This window comes from Rutilus rutilus, assembly GCF_951802725.1.
Source record: "Rutilus rutilus genome assembly, chromosome: 24".
NCBI classification, from domain to species: Eukaryota; Metazoa; Chordata; class Actinopteri; order Cypriniformes; family Leuciscidae; genus Rutilus; species Rutilus rutilus.
Window position 1 is genome coordinate 2,476,570 of NC_140228.1, and position 22,826 is coordinate 2,499,395.

The 22,826-nt window shown below is 36.1% G+C and overlaps 1 protein-coding gene across 1 annotated transcript in view; it reads right to left on the reverse strand.

The window, feature by feature from the left end:
- Positions 1–756: 756 nt before the first annotated feature.
- The window catches only part of xylb (xylulokinase homolog (H. influenzae)), a 33,754-nt gene continuing 11,684 nt past the window's right edge, over positions 757–22,826 (reverse strand). Inside the window, exons 15-19 of the mRNA XM_084398459.1 lie at positions 22,049–22,145; positions 15,598–15,656; positions 15,397–15,484; positions 10,015–10,109; positions 757–1,586 (exon numbers count right to left, since the gene is read on the reverse strand). Coding sequence (XP_084254585.1) covers positions 1,530–1,586; positions 10,015–10,109; positions 15,397–15,484; positions 15,598–15,656; positions 22,049–22,145 — 396 coding nt within the window. The 3' untranslated portion in view covers positions 757–1,529. The remainder of the gene's footprint in view (positions 1,587–10,014; positions 10,110–15,396; positions 15,485–15,597; positions 15,657–22,048; positions 22,146–22,826) is intronic.

Consider the following 22,826-nt stretch of genomic DNA (forward strand, 5'->3'; position numbering starts at 1 on the left):
GTGAGAGAACGTTGGCAGTGAGCTGAGGATCTTCTTAATGCAGATGAAAGACAGAAACAGAAGTACATGGCTGTTGATTTGAGGACTCATGTTCGTCTGACGGTGTGTGTGTGTGTGTGTTGTTGAGTGTCTCAGTGTGGAAGCGTTTGATCAGATCTTCACACGGATGCATTCGTCACTATCACTCTGCATCTTTGAAGTTCAGCATCTTTGTTCGTGCGGTTGCAGCTCGTGTTGTTTTACATGAATATACGCCAGTGTACGAGACGTGTATAAACCACAGCAGATCCGAGGCTCCACAAACTCTGTCAGTTTGATGAATTTGAGTTTGACAAACTCAAAAGATTCACTGATTGTGGAAATGGAAATGTAACACATTTTTCATTTGTTAAATCCACAGACATCATACAGTACGATCATCTGGAGCTTCGAAAGTCCAGAAGGAGCACGAATCAACATTAAAGTCACCATGAAATCAAACTGGAATATTGCAGTGTTTTTTTCCTAAATGATTTATCCATGCATTGCACATCATTATTATTATTATTATTATTTTTAATCCTGTTTCTGGTAATCTTGAATCAGAATAACTTCATCTCTTCTCTTCTCTGATGACGAGGGCGGGGCTAGAACCTGTCACTCAAATGAGATCCACCAATAGCAAACCGTCCAATTACAAAATCAAGCCCCGCCCACATCTGTTCTCGTTCCAGAAGCGTTTCACTCGGGATATATACGGAACAATAGGGAATAAAAGGCTATCACAATTTCACATTTAATGTGTTCAATATGAGACTCTATGATCTACTGAACCAGGATAAACTATTCCTACCAGATCACATGATCAAAATAACCACAAAACTGGAAGAAAATGACATTAACATGTGCAAAGTTCACCAGTCTTCGAGTTCCTTGTTCTCGCAGAGATAAATCCAGCCAAACACACGTGAACATCTTCAAACAGTCTTTTATAATGACATCAAGTCCCTTTACAGAAGCTCATGAACAATGATCACATGATTCACGCGTTTATTGCCAGAATTAAGGTTTATTAAGGAATATGGAAAATCGCGTCTTCTGTAGTCGAGCTGCTGGTAACTGAACTGAACTCGTTGCATAATTGATGAAGTTTGAGCTGAGTTGAGCAGAATAATGCCACTATTGTCTGAAACTGAGGTGGTGTTGCAAAATTCATCACTTATGAAACTGTTATTGTCCTGTTTATTACTGTGAAGCTGCTCTGAAACACTGTATTGTGTAAAGCGCTTCAGAAATAAAGCGGTTCTCCTGATCTCTCTGTTGTTGTGGAACGTTTCAAACCTTTCAATGTTGCTAGAGTCATGTATTTTACACAGTCGGGTAAATGTTTTCATCTGTAGTTAAAGTGTTAATGCATTACTACAAAAATTTGTCATTGCAATTTATTATTTTAATAGTCTGGCATCCTTCATTTATTATGCAACTATGCATAATGCTAAATAATATTGGAATAGTTGTATAATCTAACTGTATTGTAGATGTTTCTGAGTTCACAGCAGAAGTTGATCTTCCAGCGCAGTGTATCTGAGCAGCAGCGGCGCATAAACCTGCAAACACAGAAAACACACGTCACACACTCACACACACCATCCAGAGCTTCAGCATCTGACCTCTCAATAACACTACAGATTAATGCATTAGTGTTTTACTCTCTCTCTCTGAGGTTGAGATGATGACGTCCACATCCAGCTCATATTTCTGTGATATCTAAAGCATAATCAGGTTTTGGATTTGATACGGCATCTTCAGTTCTCCTTTATGGTTGAGTTTATTACAACCATATGCTAATATCTCGTTGAGCAATAGGAAATATGATAAAAACACCAATGATCAATAAATAATTAAACTGGTTAATAATAATAATAATAATAGCATTAATAACAATTATTATATGCATGTTTGATTATTATTTATAATTATTATAGTTATTTTAATAATTATTTATTATTATTATTATGTTTTATGGTTATTTATTATAAATGTATTTACAATTATTGTATTTAAGTTGAATGAATATTAATTATTCTTGTTATTTTTCTTATTATAAGCATAATCATTATATTTAAGTTGAATGATTATTTATTATTATCATTAATATTATTATCCTTTAATCCATTAAAACATTTATAATTATATCATTTTTAATAATTATATGTATATTTATTATATTCATGATTATTTATCATTCACTTTTTATGTATTTAACCTTAATGATTATTACTATGATTATTTTATAATGATACTAATAATAATTATTATTGTATTTATGTTTAATTTTTTTTTCTATTATTATTTTTAATTTAATTTATTTATTGATATGTTATTAACACTTTTGGGCCTTGAATCAAACACGAACTGATTTATAATCAGCTTTTCTCTTCTGTCACATTCACCAGCGTGACGCCTGCAGTGCTGTCTATGTAGGGCGCCGCAGACTCTTCACTACACAGGGGTCCAGCTGACTTTATATCCCACTGAAGTGTGTCTGGATCAATACTAGACAAGTACAACGACTGGAAATAAAATGATCATCAGGATTTATGATCCATCAGATGATGGAGAAGAGCACTGGTCGTGTCGTGCACTCAGGGAAGGGTTTGTTAGACCGTCTCCATCATGTTTTCTCCCTCGGAAAATTGCTTTCCGGCCCTTGACATGATCCATTGATTTTGTGTGCGGGCAGGAGTGTGTGTAACATGTCAACAGCATTAACACGACAGTGTGACGCAACTGAGGATATGAGGAGAACAGGCCATTACAGTTCAAGAGCAAAAGACAATATTACTGAGTCAGCCAAAACTCTGAAGGTCACAGCAGAATCAGCGCTTCTGTAACACACGTCATCTTAATCAACAACAGCACTTGTTTTCTTTCAGCGCTTTATATACGGGGACTAAAACACTTTGGGGTCAGTAAGATTTTTAATTAACACTTTTATTCAGAAAGGTGACAGTAAAGACATTTATTATGTTACAAAAGATTCTATTTTAAATAAACACTGTTCTATTCATCACAGAATCCTGAATAAATGTATCAGTTTCCACACGGTTTTCAACACTGATAATAATCATAAATGAGCATCAGATCATCATATCAGAGTGATTTCTGAAGGATCATGTGACACTGAAGACTGGAGTAATGATGCTGAAAATTCAGCTTTGATCACAGGAATAAATTACACTTTACTATATATTCACATAGAAAACAGCAGATTTAAAGTGTAAAAATATTTGTACAATATTTTTGATGAATTAAATGCAGCATCGGTGAGCGAGAAGAAGCATTAAAACTTTTGAATGTTAACTGTGATTGGCTAATAATCAGGACTAAAAACTGATTCAAATTAAGAATGGATCTTGTGAATCAATTCTGTTGACAGACTCAGGAATCATCCGTCTACGTCTCGCAGTTTAACAAGGCAAGGCTAGTTTATTTACACAGCACATTTCATACACTATAGCAACTCAAAGTGCTTTACACAGAGAGGAATAAACATAATCACGAAATAAATGGAACGGCACACGTTTCTTTTTTTAAACGCATTATTGTTCAAAGCAATCATTCCCCCGTATGAGCCTCGCAAGCAGAGTGACTTCATCTGTTTCTGCTGCTTTAGGGCAGGTTACTGTCACACACACACACACACACACACACACACACTTCCCTACAGAAGTGCACATTCAAACACACTGAACGGTAATCCGCGTGATTGATCCCTCTCTGCCGATCTGATGTTTCCCACCGATCAGAACTGACACGATCCCACCGGAGTTTGAAGAGATACAGCACTAACTATCAGAGATGCACTTACAGACACGAGGAACTGAACAAAAGAAAAATAATAATAATAAAAATACAGCAATTTCTGCTTTTAAAGTAAAGCAAGTACTGCAAGATTTTCACAATAATTCACCTGAATAAAATGTTACATATCACATTCAAAGGACACTAAAGTCAACATGAAATCAACATTAACTCGTAATTAATTCATGTTCCTGGTCTTACTGTAAATGATTCGTCAGTCACATTATTCTAAAAATAATGTTTCCTCATAATCTTTCATCAAAATCTCTGAAACAGTTTGGCTGATGTCACTTCAGTTGTTTTTATGAATTATTGGTTAATGGGTAACACTTCACACTGAGGTTAACTCTAATTAACTGCACTAAACATGAACAAAACTAAAGTAGGCTATGTGTTAACCTTCGTTCATTTCAACATTTACTAATAAAATCCTAAATTGTATTTGTTAACTGCTGTATTTTCATATTTTGCCCTATTTTCCTGCAAATATTCGGCTTAGCAAAATAATTGGCTGTCAATGTCATTTCATGTTGACTTAAAAAAGTCACCTAACCATTAGTAGCGTTTACTGAAGCGTGAAAACAGAAAACAAAGAGACACAACTCCAGCTCTTCTTAAGGAATGAGATACATAAGCGATATTGGAGATATAATCAAGGTCCATTTGATTTGAATATGAAGTTGATGTAGGCGCTTCAGGTCAGAGCGAGTTATTACGGTTATAATAATCCAGAGCCCTGAGCACGACACACGCTAATATAATCAAAAGCATATCTGTAATTCATGTTCCTCGAGCTACTCCACACAGTCGACGGAAGCCCGTTTCAGTCACACAGGGACAATATGCTTTGGTGAATTCATTATTAGGAGATGAAGGGAATGTTTACATGACAGCGATGTATTAGAAGGGTAAAGTTTTTAAAAAGCTTTGTGTTCAGACATAACGCTCCCCGTTCACACGGATCCACGGAAACGACTGAAATCGCTGTATTCTGCTATCAGGCCAGTAGATGGCGATAAAGAAACCACGCACCTATTGACTGAACACGCGTGTGCATGACGTCACCGTTTTCACACATTTGCATGTTTGTAGATTACGATAACGGTATGGTGTTCAAAAACTTGCCCTTTGAAACCCGTTTTCAAAACGCAGTTGTCATGTAAATGAACGGACAAAATGCATCAAATGTTTTCCGTTTTTCGATGAAAACGCTGTTGTGTAAACGACCCATAAAAAGTCATAATTGGCTAATCAAAATTATGACATTAATTATGACATATTAAATACAAATTCATGACTTATGACATAAGTCATAACTATGAGATAAAAAGTGTCAATATTTGTATGACATACAAATGTCAAAAATAGAATATACAATAAAAATATTGTAAACATAATTACAATAAAAAGTGGAAAAGTCAATTATCTCTTGAGATAAAAGTTCAACTCTTAATATAGGTCAAAATTATGACATAAAAAGTCATAATTAAGATAAAAGTAGAAATGATGACAAACTAAGTAATAATTTATGACATAAAAAGTCACAAAAAAAAAGAGAAAAGAGAAATTAAGGCATTTAATTTCATTATTTTCATTATTCAGTCACAATTTTACTTTTTCTAACATAATTTCGAGTTTTTATTTCATAATTATGATTTAGAATAAGTCCAAATTATGACAAAAGTAAACTATGAGACATAAGTCAATTATGAGAAAAGTTAAAAATTCATAATTTCAACTTTGTATCACAATTTTGACATTTTATATCATAATTTTGACTTTTTATCTCCTAATCATGTCTTAGTATGCCATAATGTCAAGTTTTAATCACATATTTGTGATAATTGTGTCATAATTATGATTTACCAAAGCATGTATTTTTTCATGTGGCAGAAAAGGGCTTCCATACATTTCACATGCGTGAAGTGACTAAACAGTTTTGGAAGTTAGAATATGTTGCATTAAAGTACAATGAACTTTTTATGGAAATTTCCATATATTTCACTTTGTTTCTGGATATTAATATGTCAAAGACGTTAACAGAGTAATTGATCTGAAAATGATAATTCTGTCATCACTTACTCACTTAATATGACTATTTCATTTGTGTGGAGCTCCACCAGAACAGCAGGACTCTCTCGACTCTTTACTGCTAGTCTTCTGGAGTCCGAGGCTTTCAGTGGACAACGGCTTCAGTTTCAGTGTGCAATACAACACACAGCTCACATATAGATGATTGTATTCACATTCTGCTCAACATCTCCTTTTGTGTTCTGCAAAAGAATGTCTGATCTCTAATACACATATTCAACCTTCAGCAACAGCATTCAGAAAGAAAAACAGATCGTAACGTTTCCTGTTGAGCTGTCAAAGCCAAACTCATGCATAGTAATGAGGTTTAAGCCTGTCACCTCATTCACAGAGCATGATGGGAAATTTTTGTTCAATTTGCCTTTTGCTAAATAGAGCTGTCAATCTTAGCTGTAATTGGGAAGGTAGTTAAAACGCTTCTGACAAGTAAACCGGACCACCAAAAAACAAAATATAATATAAATGGTTCATAATAACAAATCATACTTGTACTTTGACATATTAATATCCAGAAACAAAGTGAAATATATGGAAATTTCCATAGAAAAGTTCACTGTAATTTGCAACATATTCTAACTTCCAGAACTCAAAACTTCCTCCCCTTCCTCTATTATTAAATAGAATAATTAATTCAAACATAATTATTTAAATAATATACTTAGAATAAAATTACTTGAATAATATAATTATAATAATATTATTTAAATATAATTATAATAAGCATTTTAAAATAAATACATATGTTTAAATGCAGTTAATAAATACATTCAATGCAATAAATATATAAATAAATAAACTATTTAAATACATTAAAATGCAATTAATATATAATTAAACTTAAAGGGCACCTATTATGCAAAATTCACTTTTACATGGTGTTTGAACATAAATGTGTGTTGGCAGTGTGTGAACACAACCACCCTATAATGCTAAAAATCCACCAAGTGCTTTTTTAAAAATCCCCATAAATCATAAGCACTGTCTCAGAACAAGCTGATCTCAGATTCTGGGCAATGTGACGACACTTTGCACAGGCCCCTCCCACGACTGTTGATTGACACTGCAGTTTGAGCACAGACCCGCCCTGAGTGAGCTGGACACAGTCCGCCATTGTTTCCACGCTGGAGCAGCTGTAGACAAGAATGTCTCCTAAGCGATTGAGGTGTGCTGTTGTTGGATGTAAGAATGAACATAGCAGTCTTCATTTACTCTCGCTGTTACTCGAGGATGGATCTGTACTGTTCGTGATTCAGCTTACAGTCTTCAGAGCGACAGGACTAACGTTACTGATCACGGCGTAAATGAAAGTGAGAGCGCGCACTTTATGACAGCTCATCCAGTCGTGGATATACAGTTTACCAGTTGATTAAGCACCCACTGAGAAGGTGTGTATATATTTGTTTACTGTTAGTTGTAACGAGTGTTTTGTGTACTTCGCTGTGTATGTTCCATGATAATGAAAGGGAGAGAGAGAGAGTTTATGGATAAGACTTTAATGCACACTTATATACTGTGTTTATTCAGCTCTTACAGTGATTTTCTGGAGTAAAACTAAGGCTTCATCTTTTGTGTGAGGTACAATAAACTTCACTGAACTCGTCAGTATATTTTGGTCATCATTCGGACGGGGTTTGCTACAGCAGGCTTGTGTTAATAGTGGATAAAAGCAGATGACAAATAACTGTAATTAAACTAAACTATACCTGTTCTATCTCCATACAGCATAATATTCTCTGGCTCTGTGGGCATTATTGTTCGACTCCGAGTCGAAATGAACACCACAACTGAGAGTTTCTGTTTTGATATTATCAGATGAGATTGTCCTAGCTCGTGAGGCTCCGCCCCCTGGGCCGGCAGCAGCAATTCATTTGCATTTAAAGGGATACACACTAAAACTGTGCGTTTTTCTGAGCCCCCAAAAAATGACAATTGAAACATGCTGTAAAAAATGATCTGTTGGGTATTTTGAGCTAAAACTTCACATACACACTCTGGGGACACCAGAGACTTATTTTACATCTTGTGAAAAGGGGCATAATAGGTGCCATTTAAATGCATTTAAACAAGTGCATTTAAATATATTTCAACAAATTACTTTAATAAAATTCAAATGCATTCAAGAAATACATTTAAATGCAATAAATTAATAATTAAATAATTAAATAAACAAACAGTTTCTGCAAAAATAAATATAAAGAAATGACCGATAGTGTGCATATGTTTGATGTTGAATTTTGAGAAATGAGGCAATTTGCACAACGACATCTGAATCCACATATGGGTTAGCATAATATACAGTAATGAGGAAACACACACACACACACACACATATATTTATATAAAGCGTTAAAAATTATATTAGGGTGAACTTCAATTCTCTTGACTTCTGTTGTTCAGGATCATGTTAACTCGACATCGATGCATCAGTCTTATATTTTCTGTTAAGTATGAGTGCTTTATTATTTTTCTCCTGCGGGTTCATGAAATCTAATAGTGTTTGTAAAGCTTTATAAGATCCAGCGCTCAATGAAAGAGTCCTTATCTAAAGTCAGCGCTGTTCGGCTCGTCCCGGACTGACCCTGCTGAACGAGCGGAGAGGAGAGCATGTCATTTCCTACACAACCCGTCTCTCTAAACGAGAAGAAGCGCTTAATGAAGACGCAGTGACTCATAACGCAGAGTTCAGCGGGTAAAAACACAGGAGACACGCAGCGTGAAGAGGTCACAGTGACTCCAGTTTCGCTAATAACAGCAGATAGTTCTTGTCAGGACTCAACAATAAAGAGACACTGTTATTACATTATATATGTGGATTTAAAGAGGTTGTTGTTTGAGCATGAAAAAGTTCTTCTCTATATCAATGTCAGTGTTTCTGAACTCCTGAAACGCCTCCATTGTAGTCTTGAGTTTCTTCCGGGAACGAACACGTCACAATATTCCTCATTATAATAATTCATACGCAGAATAAAGGGGCGGGGCCTGGTTGAGTTAGTTAGTAGTGTGTTAAACTGGCGGTTATGGTAAGGGGCGGGGCTTTCCCAAACACACTCGAAGCGCTCGACCAATCACAACACACTGCTCCAGCCGACCAATCAGAGCACAGTGTGCTTATCAGAAGGAGGGGCTTCATAGAGACAGGAAGTAAACAGAGCGTTACTGACAGACTGGGAAGAGAGGAGCCGCAACAATGGAGAATATGAGGAGAATAATCAACGTTCAAGCAGGAAAATCTGCTCTAGTAGAGACTAAAACAACATCACTCTGAATAAGGAATAATATGGATATTTAAATGAGTGGAATTTACAACAACAATGTCAATCCATTATGTCGAATTCATAAATGAATTATTCCTTTGAGTCGATGAATCAATCCCTGCGAACTGAATCGCTTAGGGTCCCAATCTCGGGTCAACGACTAAATGAATTTTAGTATTGTTAATGACAAATTATAGTTTGGTTCTGATAACTATGCATCATGTGCTGAATCACAGCTCAAACAAACTGGATTAAAACATCAAATTACAATAAACGCTATTGTTAATGCAACTAAATCGATATGTAATAAACAGCAGTGTGTTCCTATATCAATTTTTTTTCAGGAATGTCAGTGAAATAAAGTAATCACTAAAACATTTTTTAATTGATTCTTTGAAATGAACAGCTGAAAAGAACTGATTTGCAGACTTTCAAATATTACAATACATCACAGAAACACTAAGCGATTTATTGACCTTGAACATGTGCAATAACATCATCAGTGTAAGATTTTGTCAACATTGAGACTTTTTTATTTTATTATAGTCTTTATTTTATTTCATTATAGTTATTATAGACATGCAGTGATGGAAAGCTGCAAATATTCCAGCTAATATATGTTAAGAACCTGAGACGTTTGCGAGACGTCCACATCTTTCACTGCTTTATATCTGAATCAGTTCACAAATGACTTCACAGAACTGAAAGATTCTGAAAGCGATGACAATGCTGCTGTAATGCAACAGCACAGTGTGATCACTCCTGAAGAGAAAGACTGTGAAGTGTGTGTGTGTGTGTGTGTGTGTGTGTGTGTGTGTGTTTGTACCTCGAGAGCTCCTGGTTCGGGTCTCACGGCCAGCTGTGGATCCGGAGCGCTTCGGGTCGTCTCGGAGAACGATTGTCCTGTTTCTGCCATCAGGCCTGAGGAACACAGGAACACGTCACTGAACACACACCATCACTGAACACACACCATCACCGTCACTGAACACACACCATCACTGAACACACACCATCACTGAACACACACCATCACTGAACACACACCATCACTGAACACACACCATCACCATCACCATCACTGAACACACACCATCACCATCACTGAACACACACCATCACTGAACACACACCATCACCATCACCATCACTGAACACACACCATCACTGAACACACACCATCACCATCACTGAACACACACCGTCACTGAACACACCATCACCATCACCATCACTGAACACACACCGTCACTGAACACACACCATCACTGAACACACACCATCACTGAACACACTCCATCACTGAACACACACCATCACTGAACACACACCATCACTGAACACACACCATCACTGAACACACACCATCACCATCACTGAACACACACCGTCACTGAACACACACCATCACCATCACTGAACACACACCGTCACTGAACACACACCGTCACTGAACACACACCATCACTGAACACACACCATCACTGAACACACACCATCACTGAACACACACCGTCACTGAACACACACCATCACCATCACTGAACACACACCGTCACTGAACACACACCGTCACTGAACACACACCATCACTGAACACACACCATCACTGAACACACACCATCACTGAACACACACCATCACTGAACACACTCCATCACTGAACACACACCATCACTGAACACACACCATCACTGAACAGACACCGTCACTGAACACACACCATCACTGAACACACACCGTCACTGAACACACACCATCACCATCACTGAACACACACCGTCACTGAACACACACCGTCACTGAACACACACCATCACTGAACACACACCATCACTGAACACACACCATCACTGAACACACACCATCACTGAACACACACCATCACTGAACACACACCATCACTGAACACACACCATCACTGAACACACACCATCACTGAACACACTCCATCACTGAACACACACCATCACTGAACACACACCATCACTGAACACACACCGTCACTGAACACACACCGTCACTGAACACACACCGTCACTGAACACACACCATCAAACACTGAGGAGTGAATGACAGGATCACACTGGGCTATATTCAAAATATTGGGTTTGTATGTGTTTCATAAAGAGTTTAATGGAATAATATAAATCACAATCCAAATTTCATTCATTTTATGGAATAGAGCAGCTCAGACAAAAGCTAACTAACTAAATATATACAACTTTTATGGTGCTTTTTTATCCTTATTTTAGAGATTTTAACTATAAATCACAATAAGGAATAGAGCAACTCAGAAAAAACTAACTAACAAACTAAATAAATAAAGTTGCTTTTTATCCTTATTTTATAGATTTTAACCATAAATCATGATCCAAATTTAATTTTATGAAATAGGCATACAACTTTTACAGAACTTTTTTAGAGCTTTTAACAATAATCCCCATCTAAAGTTGATCTAAATTCACCCTCTAAATTCATACAAAGAAGTGTTCATGAAGTTTGCAATCTACATTTCACTTCTATTACCAGTTCATTTGTAAATATCACAAAAGCACGTTCTCAAGTTTTCATGTTGCCTGGAGAAAAGCATAATTTTCCGGTCGTTTTATATCATTAATAGCCGCTACTTTTTCCATTGGGAAAATTGACTGATATAAAAGAAAAAGCACTTTATATCTGAAATCAAAAATGTGTGACGGTTAAAATCTGTGGTTTCATGACATGTTGTCCACATCAAACATGAAAAGGTCTGTCACACAGTATTTTTTATACATTTTTGTTGGGTGTGATGATAATCAACAACTTTCAGACCCACAGTGATATTCATCTGATGTCTTCACGACACAATGCTCAAACTCCAGTGAATCACAGGCATTATGGCACTGAGAAGAGCAGAATAATGAAGGAGCCGTGAAGGCCTGATACCGCGACTTCATTTGAAAGGATTATTGAGCCGAGTGATTTGCTTCCGAGAGGATGCAATGAACCGTATCCAGGAGACGGGCGTCCATATGATGTCATGTGATATTAGAGGCAAGAGTTGCTTATTAAATCATAGACAAAAGCAAACAGACTCAAAATAAGGACCAGCACATCTTACAAAGCATCGCATCACTGACCTTTCGTAGGAGTGGACGGATCTATCGGCGTAATAGGCCTGAACTCTCTCTCTCACGCACACACACACACACACACACACACACACACACACACACACACAGTGACGGACAGGCGGTCAGTGTGTTAAAAGTGTGTAACGGTTTCTCAGAAGTTGCTTCATCTCGTGTGAAAGACTAATGAGGCTTTACAGCAACTAACACAGTTTCTCTTCCGGCTCGCAGTCGTTGCGTCATCATCTGAGACGCTGTACGGACGGTACACTCCATGCTCAATACACACCAGATTACATCTGACTTTCATACGTCCGATTTCAGACACTTTATCTTGACAGACAAGACTTGAAAAAAAGTGATTAAGCTTCAAACACACAATCATGTGAATACAACAATATAACATAATATTATGCACTTTGAATCTTTTATTTTTTTTCATTATATTATTTTAAATATTATATTAAATTACATAATTAAAATAAAATGGATTTAAATTATGTAATTGTAACAAAATTAAATAAATAAAATTATTATAATACAATTATTTGAATTATATTTTTTAGAATACATACAAATAAATTTAAAAAAGAATAAATAAATGCATTTATCCAAACAAACTTAAATGCAATTTAAATGCATTTAACCAAATAAATGGAAATGCATTTAAACATAAATGGTTTAATAAATAAACAAAGGCAAACTGATAAAGGCAAATAAATATAAATAAATAGCTCACGTGACTGGCTCATTTGTAAGGATTGCAGCATGCAGGTTGTGTATTAATCATATTAATATTATGCCAATCATACTAATGGCAATGCTAATGTCTCACTGCAGGTGTTACACACTCGCTGGTTTATTCTCCAGCATGTTCAGTTCCAGCAAACGCAGCAGAAACACTGTTCTCACTGCAGCGACTCTAACTGCCAGCAGCAAACACAATAAATCATGACAGGCGATTAAATCCAGCGGCAGACGGAATGAAAATGGACTTGTGTTGACGTGAGCGAGCGTTGACTGGAGTCAGAAGACCAGCGCTAACTAAAGGCCTTCAGTTACCACAGATCATCGGGTTCAACGCTCGAGGCTTCGTTTCTTTACTGACTCACCACAAGAACGCATGATTGAACGCATGATTAATCCGTCTAATGGATCATAATCTAACAGAGTTTGGGAAACTGATTCAGACCACATCCGTCATGAACTCAATCTCTTATCCTGATAAAAAGGTTCTTATGTTTCACACTGCAGGCAAACGTTTGTCTGAGAGGAAAAGCAAAAGCACTTCAGATCTGATCAGACCTTTGACTGTTCGCAACACGTTTTACTTCTGTAAAGATTTAATAAAAAAAAGCATGCATTCACACACATGCACTATCATGCATTCACACACATGCACTATCATGCATTCACACACATCCACTATCATGCATTCACACACATGCACTAGCATGCATTCACACACATCCAATATCATGCATTCACACACATCCACTAGCATGCATTCACACACATCCACTAGCATGCATTCACACACATCCACTATCATGCATTCACACACATCCACTATCATGCATTCACACACATCATGCATTCACACACATCCACTATCATGCATTCACACACATCCACTATCATGCATTCACACACATGCACTAGCATGCATTCACACACATGCACCAGCATGCATTCACACACATGCACTAGCATGCATTCACACACATCCAATATCATGCATTCACACACATCCACTAGCATGCATTCACACACATCCACTATAATGCATTCACACACATCCACTATCATGCATTCACACACATCCACTAACATGCATTTACAGGAATCCAATGAAGGAAGTCTCTCTCCATATGAAGTCTAACGTCTATTAAAGAAAGCGATGACCCAGGGTCATTAATGACTGTTAGTAAGAAGCAGAAAGTCTTCATCATCCAGACAGAGATTAAAGTCTCATCTGTGTGTGTTTGATTCTGGTAATGAAGCACTGAAGAGCGACTGGCTTTTAAACGACGCTCTCCATCACATCATATTAACATGATCAGACTGAAGCGTCTGTCTGAGTTTCGGCCCTCACACACTCAAAAGCAAAAGACATCATTAGTGGAGTAAAACGAGCTTCCTCTGTACGAGCAGATCGATGCGGGACGTCAAAGAGACGGAGACGGTGGAGGCTCAACTGATGGACACACAGTTGTTCAGATACTCTGCTCAGTTAGTGAAGCATCGCCCTGTTCCTTCAGTCCGAGGTGCCAAATATAACAATTGTGTCAGATTTACCTAAATACATATTTAATAAAACATTAAAATGTCTAATTTATCATATATATTACATATTATATAATGTATCATATTTTATAGTATGTATATTATATTATTATAGTATGCATATACTGTATATTATAAAGTATTTTCATGCATTAGTATTTATAAATTAAATAAAATAAATAATAAAAAATAAATAAAAGAAAAATAATAAAAGAAAAAAACTATTACCTATAAATATAAATCCTAAATCTATTTCTATTACATATAAAAAATATTTAAACAAATGCAAATGAGTGAAAACTTATATTTATATTTAACATTTAAATGAAAATATTAATTACGTTTATATTAAAATATTAAATACATTAATAATACAGCATTATCTTATAAAATGTGAATCTGGTACATCATCCTTCAACTAGCATATATAAAATAAAATAAAATAACATAAAATAAAAAATAATAAAAAATAAACTATTACATCTAAATGTAAATATTATTAAAATAATATTAATATATGTAAATAAATAAAAAATCTTGAATATTAATAAAAAAAATTTAAATGTTAATTACATTTAATGATAATGACTTGTATATTAATATAATTAATTAATTGATATATTCATATATTAATTAAAATACATTTGAACCGGCATTATCTTATAAAATGTAAATCTGGCAAATCACCCTTCAACTAGTAGATCTAGTGATGACATGTACACTAAGGTTAATAGTTGTGTACTGACCAATCAGACGACAGGACCAGAATGATCTGTGTTATAATAACTATAAGCACAATCAGTGTTTACCGTGCAGAGCTCTGTAAGCGCCGCCCAGACAGGCAGAGTTCGGCACGTCGATGGTGTAAACCGGAGCGTTGAAGACATCAGACAGAACCTGTAGAGTTGAGATGTGAACGAACATTACAAGTCCTGACATAATGATCAGATGCATCATGACGGGGATATTACGCTATAACTACACACTCATATTTGATCCTAAAATAATACCTGTAAAATGTCCTTGTTAGATGACGCTCCTCCAGTGGCCAGCACTCGAGTGCCCTGAACTACAGGAGAGAGAGAGAGTGATTTATAGTTATTTATCATCATAATCTATGTGACAACTAACTAGATTAACAGACAGATCATAACAGAAGAGCTGTGTGTGTGTGTGTGTGTGTGTGTGTGTGTGTGTGTGTGTGAAGCATGCCAGACATCAGTCATGTTAACACTGCCATCACAGGCTGAATGAGACATAAAACATTATGTTATGCTAATTAAAGCATAATTCAGCCTGCATAAAGCATATAAACAAACGTTATGCAATAAAATGGCACATAAAAAGGAAAATCACTGCAGATCCAAACCATAAAATTATTGCACCTGTAAAATTTGAGTACCATGAGGAACAGATCTGAGATCAACAAACTGCATCTTTATAGAGAACAAGAACCTGATAATCAGACAGAAAGTGATGGAGATAATAAATAATAGATATAAATATAAAACAACACATGCAGTGGATCGCGGTGTGATTCTTCATAAGCATGAGCAAAACAACACTGCAGGTGTTTTCTGGAGAAGTCTCTGGTTTGGCTTTTTCCCAGCATTCCTGCATTTCCTCCGCATAAAAAGACTGACGGAATGATTAAGATCAGCCTCATTTGCATTCATTAAATATTCATGAGACTCCTTCCTAAGAGCGTGTGTGTGTGTGTGCATGAGGAGAAATGCGCAGAAACACACACACGCTCAGATCTACAGGTGCTGCTGAAGACGGACACACACACACACACACACACACACACACACACACACACGACCTCGCTGTACAATCCAGACTCTATCAGCATCTATTGTGTTACTCCTACACATGAATATAACACCAATCATTAGAAAGAAAGAAACCCAGGGTATATTTACATAACATTTTAAAACCTGCACATCATTACCATAATAACAATAATAATAATTATACATTTTTATTTGGGGATACAAATAACAGTAATACTGTATAGTTTTGTTTTAATTCACTTTTATGCATTAGACCGGTTTAAAATTTCAAAAAGCAAGAGACAATTTCTAAATCTTAATTTTTAACACCTTTGAAAAGTGGATTAAAAACATTTTGATGCTAATTACGGCTTTATTTTTACATTAAGGCATTTTAAAACTTTAAGTATCCGTGGACACCCTGAAAGCAAGCAAGAAAGAAATGAATATTACAAGCAAAAATATATAAAAATAAATATAAATGCAACTAAAATATGCAATAAAGTTCTTTTAAATGTGAATGCCTTCCATTTGGATTTATAATTAACATCCGGATCATTAAAATTTACTTTCAGGTTTATATGAAAGACTTACACATTTTATTTTTATTTTTTAAAGAATAAATGTTTTTATACAACACAGATATTCCAGCCTCAGAGCATCAATATCCTCATTAATCACATCCAAAATAAAAGTTTGTGTTTACATATATATATATATATATATTGTATGTATTTTATATTTGCATGTATATATTGTATATATTTATATAATATATAAATATTTCATATATAAATACATTTTTCTTAAATATATACATGCATGTGTGTGTATTTATATATACAAAATAATTATACACAGTACACACACATATATTAGTAAACACAAACTTTTATTTTGGATGCGAAAAATCGCAATTTTAGTGAGATATGCTAATTTAGTGAGATCTCCATCCATATGAGTCAGAGTAAACTGTGAGGGGGTGTGGCCATCTTCATCATCTTCATCATCATCAATGCCTTCTCACAGGGATGCATTACAAAAGCACATATATATTCAGGACAGAGAGAGTCACACGGACGCACACAGAATGAATCACATGGTTATTTATTGATCAATAATGCAAATGCGCTCTGCATGCATCTCATATCCTGAGCCGGCGCCGTGCTTCTCAATCAACAAGCTTCTGATGTGGTGTTTTCATGCGCTGAAACGCACCCATGCGTCTGCAGTCTCATTGAGATGTTAGTGTTGACTACAGAGCCTGCATGTGCATTATTAATAACTATTGACAGACGTGTCCAGCGTGACTCTGGTTAAACCCTGGTCAGAACACCGCTGACCTGCGGATGAGAGCGCGCTCACATCACGCCATCGCCCTGCGGCAACAGCAAAAGTCAAAACACCTTCGGCACAAATCGACACGCAGCGTTCCTGTCTGATAAAAGACTAATCGAGAAACTCCCTCAGGTCTGGAAATATCAGTGTGTGGAAGAGATGCTGGCGCTTAGATTAAAACAACTGCAAAAATAAAATACAAATTGTAACTGAAGTAGATTATATATTTTTAATGCATTTAAAATTTAGATATACCTGCTATCTATTAGAATTAATTTAAGGCATGCATTTTATATTTTGGGTATTAATTTCTGTATTTTTGAATGTGTTAACTGTAGATTACATTGAGTAATCGGCAGCATGTAATTTTTCCACTTTTTTCTCTCTTGTTTGTTATTTAGTCTTTTTTCATCTTCTGTTGTATTGTTGTAAAAAAAAAAAAAACCTTCAAAAACCCTTTCCAATAAGATTTCATTTGTTAACATTAGTTAAAATGACCTAACAATGAACAATACTTCTACAGCATGTATTAATCTTAGTTAATATTAATCTCAACATTTAGTAATATTATTAAGATAAAAATTTGCTTCTATTATTATGAAAATTTTTATTCACCAACATTAAAGGGACAATGTGTAGCTTTTTAGGTATTTTATTATCTAAAATCAATATTTTTATTCATAAATATGCCCTCAATGGTGTACAAATACCTATGCCAATGATCAGACTAATCCTCGTAAACGAAGAATTTATTATCTTTATATACATGGGACGGGTAGGTCCACGGAGGCTTCCATGTAGTTCCGCCATCTTGAAAAACTATAATAGCAGAGAGGGACAAAAAGTACTAGGCCAACGCGTTTCCACAACTCGTTTCGTTCAGAGCCAGCGTCACGTGACTGAAGCCAGCAGAAGCGGAGGAGCAGAGCAGAGAGAGACGCTTGTCACTGTCGCGGCAAGTTTAAAAGGCTGCACTGCACGGTTATTTATACACCGTTCATTCATACATATGCTGAGTCACGAGTCCTCGTCGTCGAAAAAGTCCAAAATAGACCGTAAAAGGAAACGTGACCGGAGATTACAAAAACAAGGGTTAATGTCGGGATAGCTAATGCAGGAGAAAGCTTTCAAAAGAGACGCTGAAGTTGCCTGCTTTCTTCTCGACAGGTAAGTCAATGTTACGGTCTTAATTACAAGCTTTTTTTTTTTTCATTGCTTGGTTGTGTACTTTATTATATAGACAGAAGAACATTTATAGTTAAAAGTTAAACAGGCTCTTTGATGAATAGCAGCTATTGAGTAAAGTAACATTAGAGAAGGCACGGATGATGATGATATCTAACAATGCACGTACTTCAAAAAATATTACGAGTAAAGAAGGCATTACTACTAATTACCATAGTTAATGTTTTTCACAGTCAGTAATTCATACTATAACATTCTTTTTTTCGTTGTTTCAAGTTTCAGTTTGTTTTAAATAACAAACCTGTTCACCCGAAGGAAAACTCGAAGTGCTATTATAAGACATCCTGTCATAGCTTTTTGGTACATAACGTCTACCGTAGATGCAACGCGCATTTGAAAAAGTGAGGCGCTGGAGAGCATTATTCGTTTGAATGCAAAATACAATTTCACCACTAGATGGGAGAAATTCCTACACATTGTCCCTTTAAAAAATGTTAAAGGGATAGTTCACTTTGAAATTAATTTTTGATATGTTTTAGCTTACCTCAAGGGCATCCAAGATGTAGGTGTCTTTGTTTCCGCAGTAGTTTCAATTTTGATATTTTTAGGTCAAACCGTTCTAGTCTGTCAGTCATATAATGCAGGTAGATGGTCACTGTCTCAAAACACAAGCACAGAGTCCAAATTAAAACAATTCCCCATCGTCCAAATTAAACAATTCCCCATCATAAGTACACATTGATGGCCTAAGACACGAAACGAGCGGTTTGTGTGAGAAAACGAACAGTATTTATATCGTTGTTATCTCTTGAAAACAGCACACGTCCAAATGATCTGACGGCGCGGGCGGGTATAGATATATACATAGATGTCGCCTTGGCTACTGCAGTTCATTGGAACGAAACCGTAGCCAAGGCGACATCTAGTGTATATATCTATACCCGCCCGCGCCGTCAGATCATTTGGACGTGTGCTGTTTTCAAGAGATAACAACGATATAAATACTGTTCGTTTTCTCACACAAACCGCTCGTTTCGTGTCTTAGGCCATCAATGTGTACTTATGATGGGGAATTGTTTAATTTGGACGATGGGGAATTGTTTAATTTGGACGATGGGGAATTGTTTTAATTTGGACTCTGCGCTTGTGTTTTGAGCCAGTGACCATAGACCTGCATTATATGACTGACAGACAAGAACGGTTTGACCTAAAAATATAAAAAATTTAACTACTGCGGAAACAAAGACACCTACATCTTGGATGCCCTTGAGGTAAGCTAAAACATATCAAAAATTAATTTCAAAGTGAACTATCCCTTTAATTAATGCTGAAAAAAAGTTATTTCTCATTGTTAGTTAATGCATTAACTGAAGTTAACTAATGAGACTTTATTGTAAAGTGTTACCAAAATATTTCATTTAATGCAGCGAGATAAAAATGTAAATTCTTTTGAGACTAAACTTCAAAACACGAAGTGTCTGATGTCAGACAGTCAAACATCAAAACATGATGGTCTGCATTTACACATCAATGACGCCTAATGAGTGATCAGAAACCTTGATCTAATATTTATGCTGGATCGCAGGAAAAACATTAAATTCTAAAATGGTTAAAAAAATGCATGATGCCATGAAGAGTATTTATTTCATTTATATATAATATACACTATCAGTCAAAAAGTTTGGGGTCTGTACCATTTTTTAAATGTGTTTAAAACCTCTTCCGCTCAACAACGCTGCATTTATTTGACAAAAAATACGGTAAGAAATGTGAAATATTATTACACTTTAAATCAGCTGTTTTCTATGTGAATATTATAGGAAAATCTAATTTATTCCTGTGATCAAAGCTGAATTTACAGCATCATTACTCCAGTCAATTTAATGCTTCCTTGTTGTATAAAAGTATGAATTTTATTTATTTTTAAAATCTTACTGGCTTTAAACTTATGAATGGTTTAATATACAGCATAATAATGTTTAATCATTTTATTTCATATATGTTTAAAAACGATCCCTTCAAAATAATGCCAGGGACACATGAGACCTAAAAATGGTATTAATTATGTAGTATTGATGTGCAAACACACATCTGCATAAACATGAGAGAATATTAGCCATGATGATTGACAGGTAAGAGTTTAGCGTGGTGCAGCTCTGCTCCTGAGCGCTGGTCTTCTGCTAACAGTGAGCCGTGAGCGGGTCAGACAATAATCAGGGGAATTTCTTTCAGGCGAGGAGGACATTCCCCGTGCTCAGCGGCTGATGGGAGTTTAATTAAAGCGTGTTTGTTTCTGCAGCTCTTGGCAGCCAGAGTCTCGCTTCATCGTATAATCACCCGCGCCGCGCTCCCCGCCACATCGCTCCCCGCTCGCAGCGACACACACATGGGTGCGGAGATACTCAAATACAGTAGACACTCATTCAGCAGTGAAAAGAGCAAAGAATAAGAAGAACCCTGAATACATGTGTAAACTCCAACAAAAGCTAGTAAAGTTTTTTTTAGCACGTTACTATGTGGTTGCTAGGGTGTTGCTATGCAGTTGCTAAGATAATATAGGTGGTTTTAGCACGTTGCCATGTGGTTGCTAGGGTGTTGCTATGCAGATGCTAAAGTAATATAGGTGGTTTTAGCATGATGCCATGTGGTTGCTAGGGTGTTGCTATGCAGATGCTAAAGTAATATAGGTGGGTTTTAGCACATTGTCGTGTGGTCGCAAGGTTGTTGCTATGTAGTTGCTAAGGTTATATAGGTGAGTTTTAACACATTTTATTGTGGTTGCTAGGGTGTTGCTATGCAGTTGCTAAGGTAATACAGGTGGGTTTTAGCATTTTGCTGTCTGGTTGCAAGGGTGTTTCTATGCGGTTGCTAAGGATATATAGCTGGGTTTTAGCACAATGCCATATGGTTGCTAAGGTGTTGCTATGCGGTTGCTGCTGCAGTTTCAACATGTTGTTGTGAAGTTGCAAAGGTAATATAGGTAGGATTTAGCATGTTGCCATGCAATGTATAGGGGGTTGCGTTTTTAGCATGTTGCTATGCAGTTGCTAAGGTAATATTAATGACTGGCAAAGGAAACAGCACTGCAGTGTCAGGAGAGAGATAACTCAGTTTAAGACGAGCAGACAACAGCGAGAACATGAGATGGAGATCAGACACTTACTGATCTTGTAGCCCAGCTTTTCGGCATGAACTCGTTTGGCCAAGAACTGTCCTTCAACCAGGGCTCGGATTTCCACCTCACGGTCAAAGGCAGCTACCTGTGCAAGAGCGAACACAAAGACGGGCTTCAGGTAACCAGAGACCGCTCCTGCTCCCATAAAGCATTCTTTGAGTCTGACGCCAACATTCCCACAGATGAGCACTGAGCTGAACTCAACTGACACCGCGAGCTGTCAATCAAACTCAGGATGAGAACCGAGTTTGTGCTTTAACCGACCCATGCTGGAAAAATACAGATTCTGCTTAGAACAGAAAAGGTTTTATATACAAGAAATGATTATCTAGTTCTTTAGAAAATCTGTGTTCTGGTGCTTAAAACCAAACACATCAAGACCTTGTCTACACAACCATAAAATTCAAGAATCCTTAATTTCATGAACATGTCCGGGTCATAGTTTGCCTCAAAATCACAGAAATAATAAATATATATTAGATTTATAGTTAATAAAAAAAAAAAAAAAAAATCACAAGACATTATTTTCATGACAATTAAACAAAACCCCAAAATCGTCATTACTGCAATGCAATAAATAAATAAATACATGCTAACTTAATTTTTTTTTTTAATATCTGAGTCATATTAGAGGATATGTTAGGACGTCCATCAAAGATGCAGTATACCAATTTTCAACTTTATCGATCATATGGTTACAGAGCTACAATGTTTTTTTAGGTGCAATTTTCGTTAAGCTTGAAAAATGCATTCAGCAACTAATTGA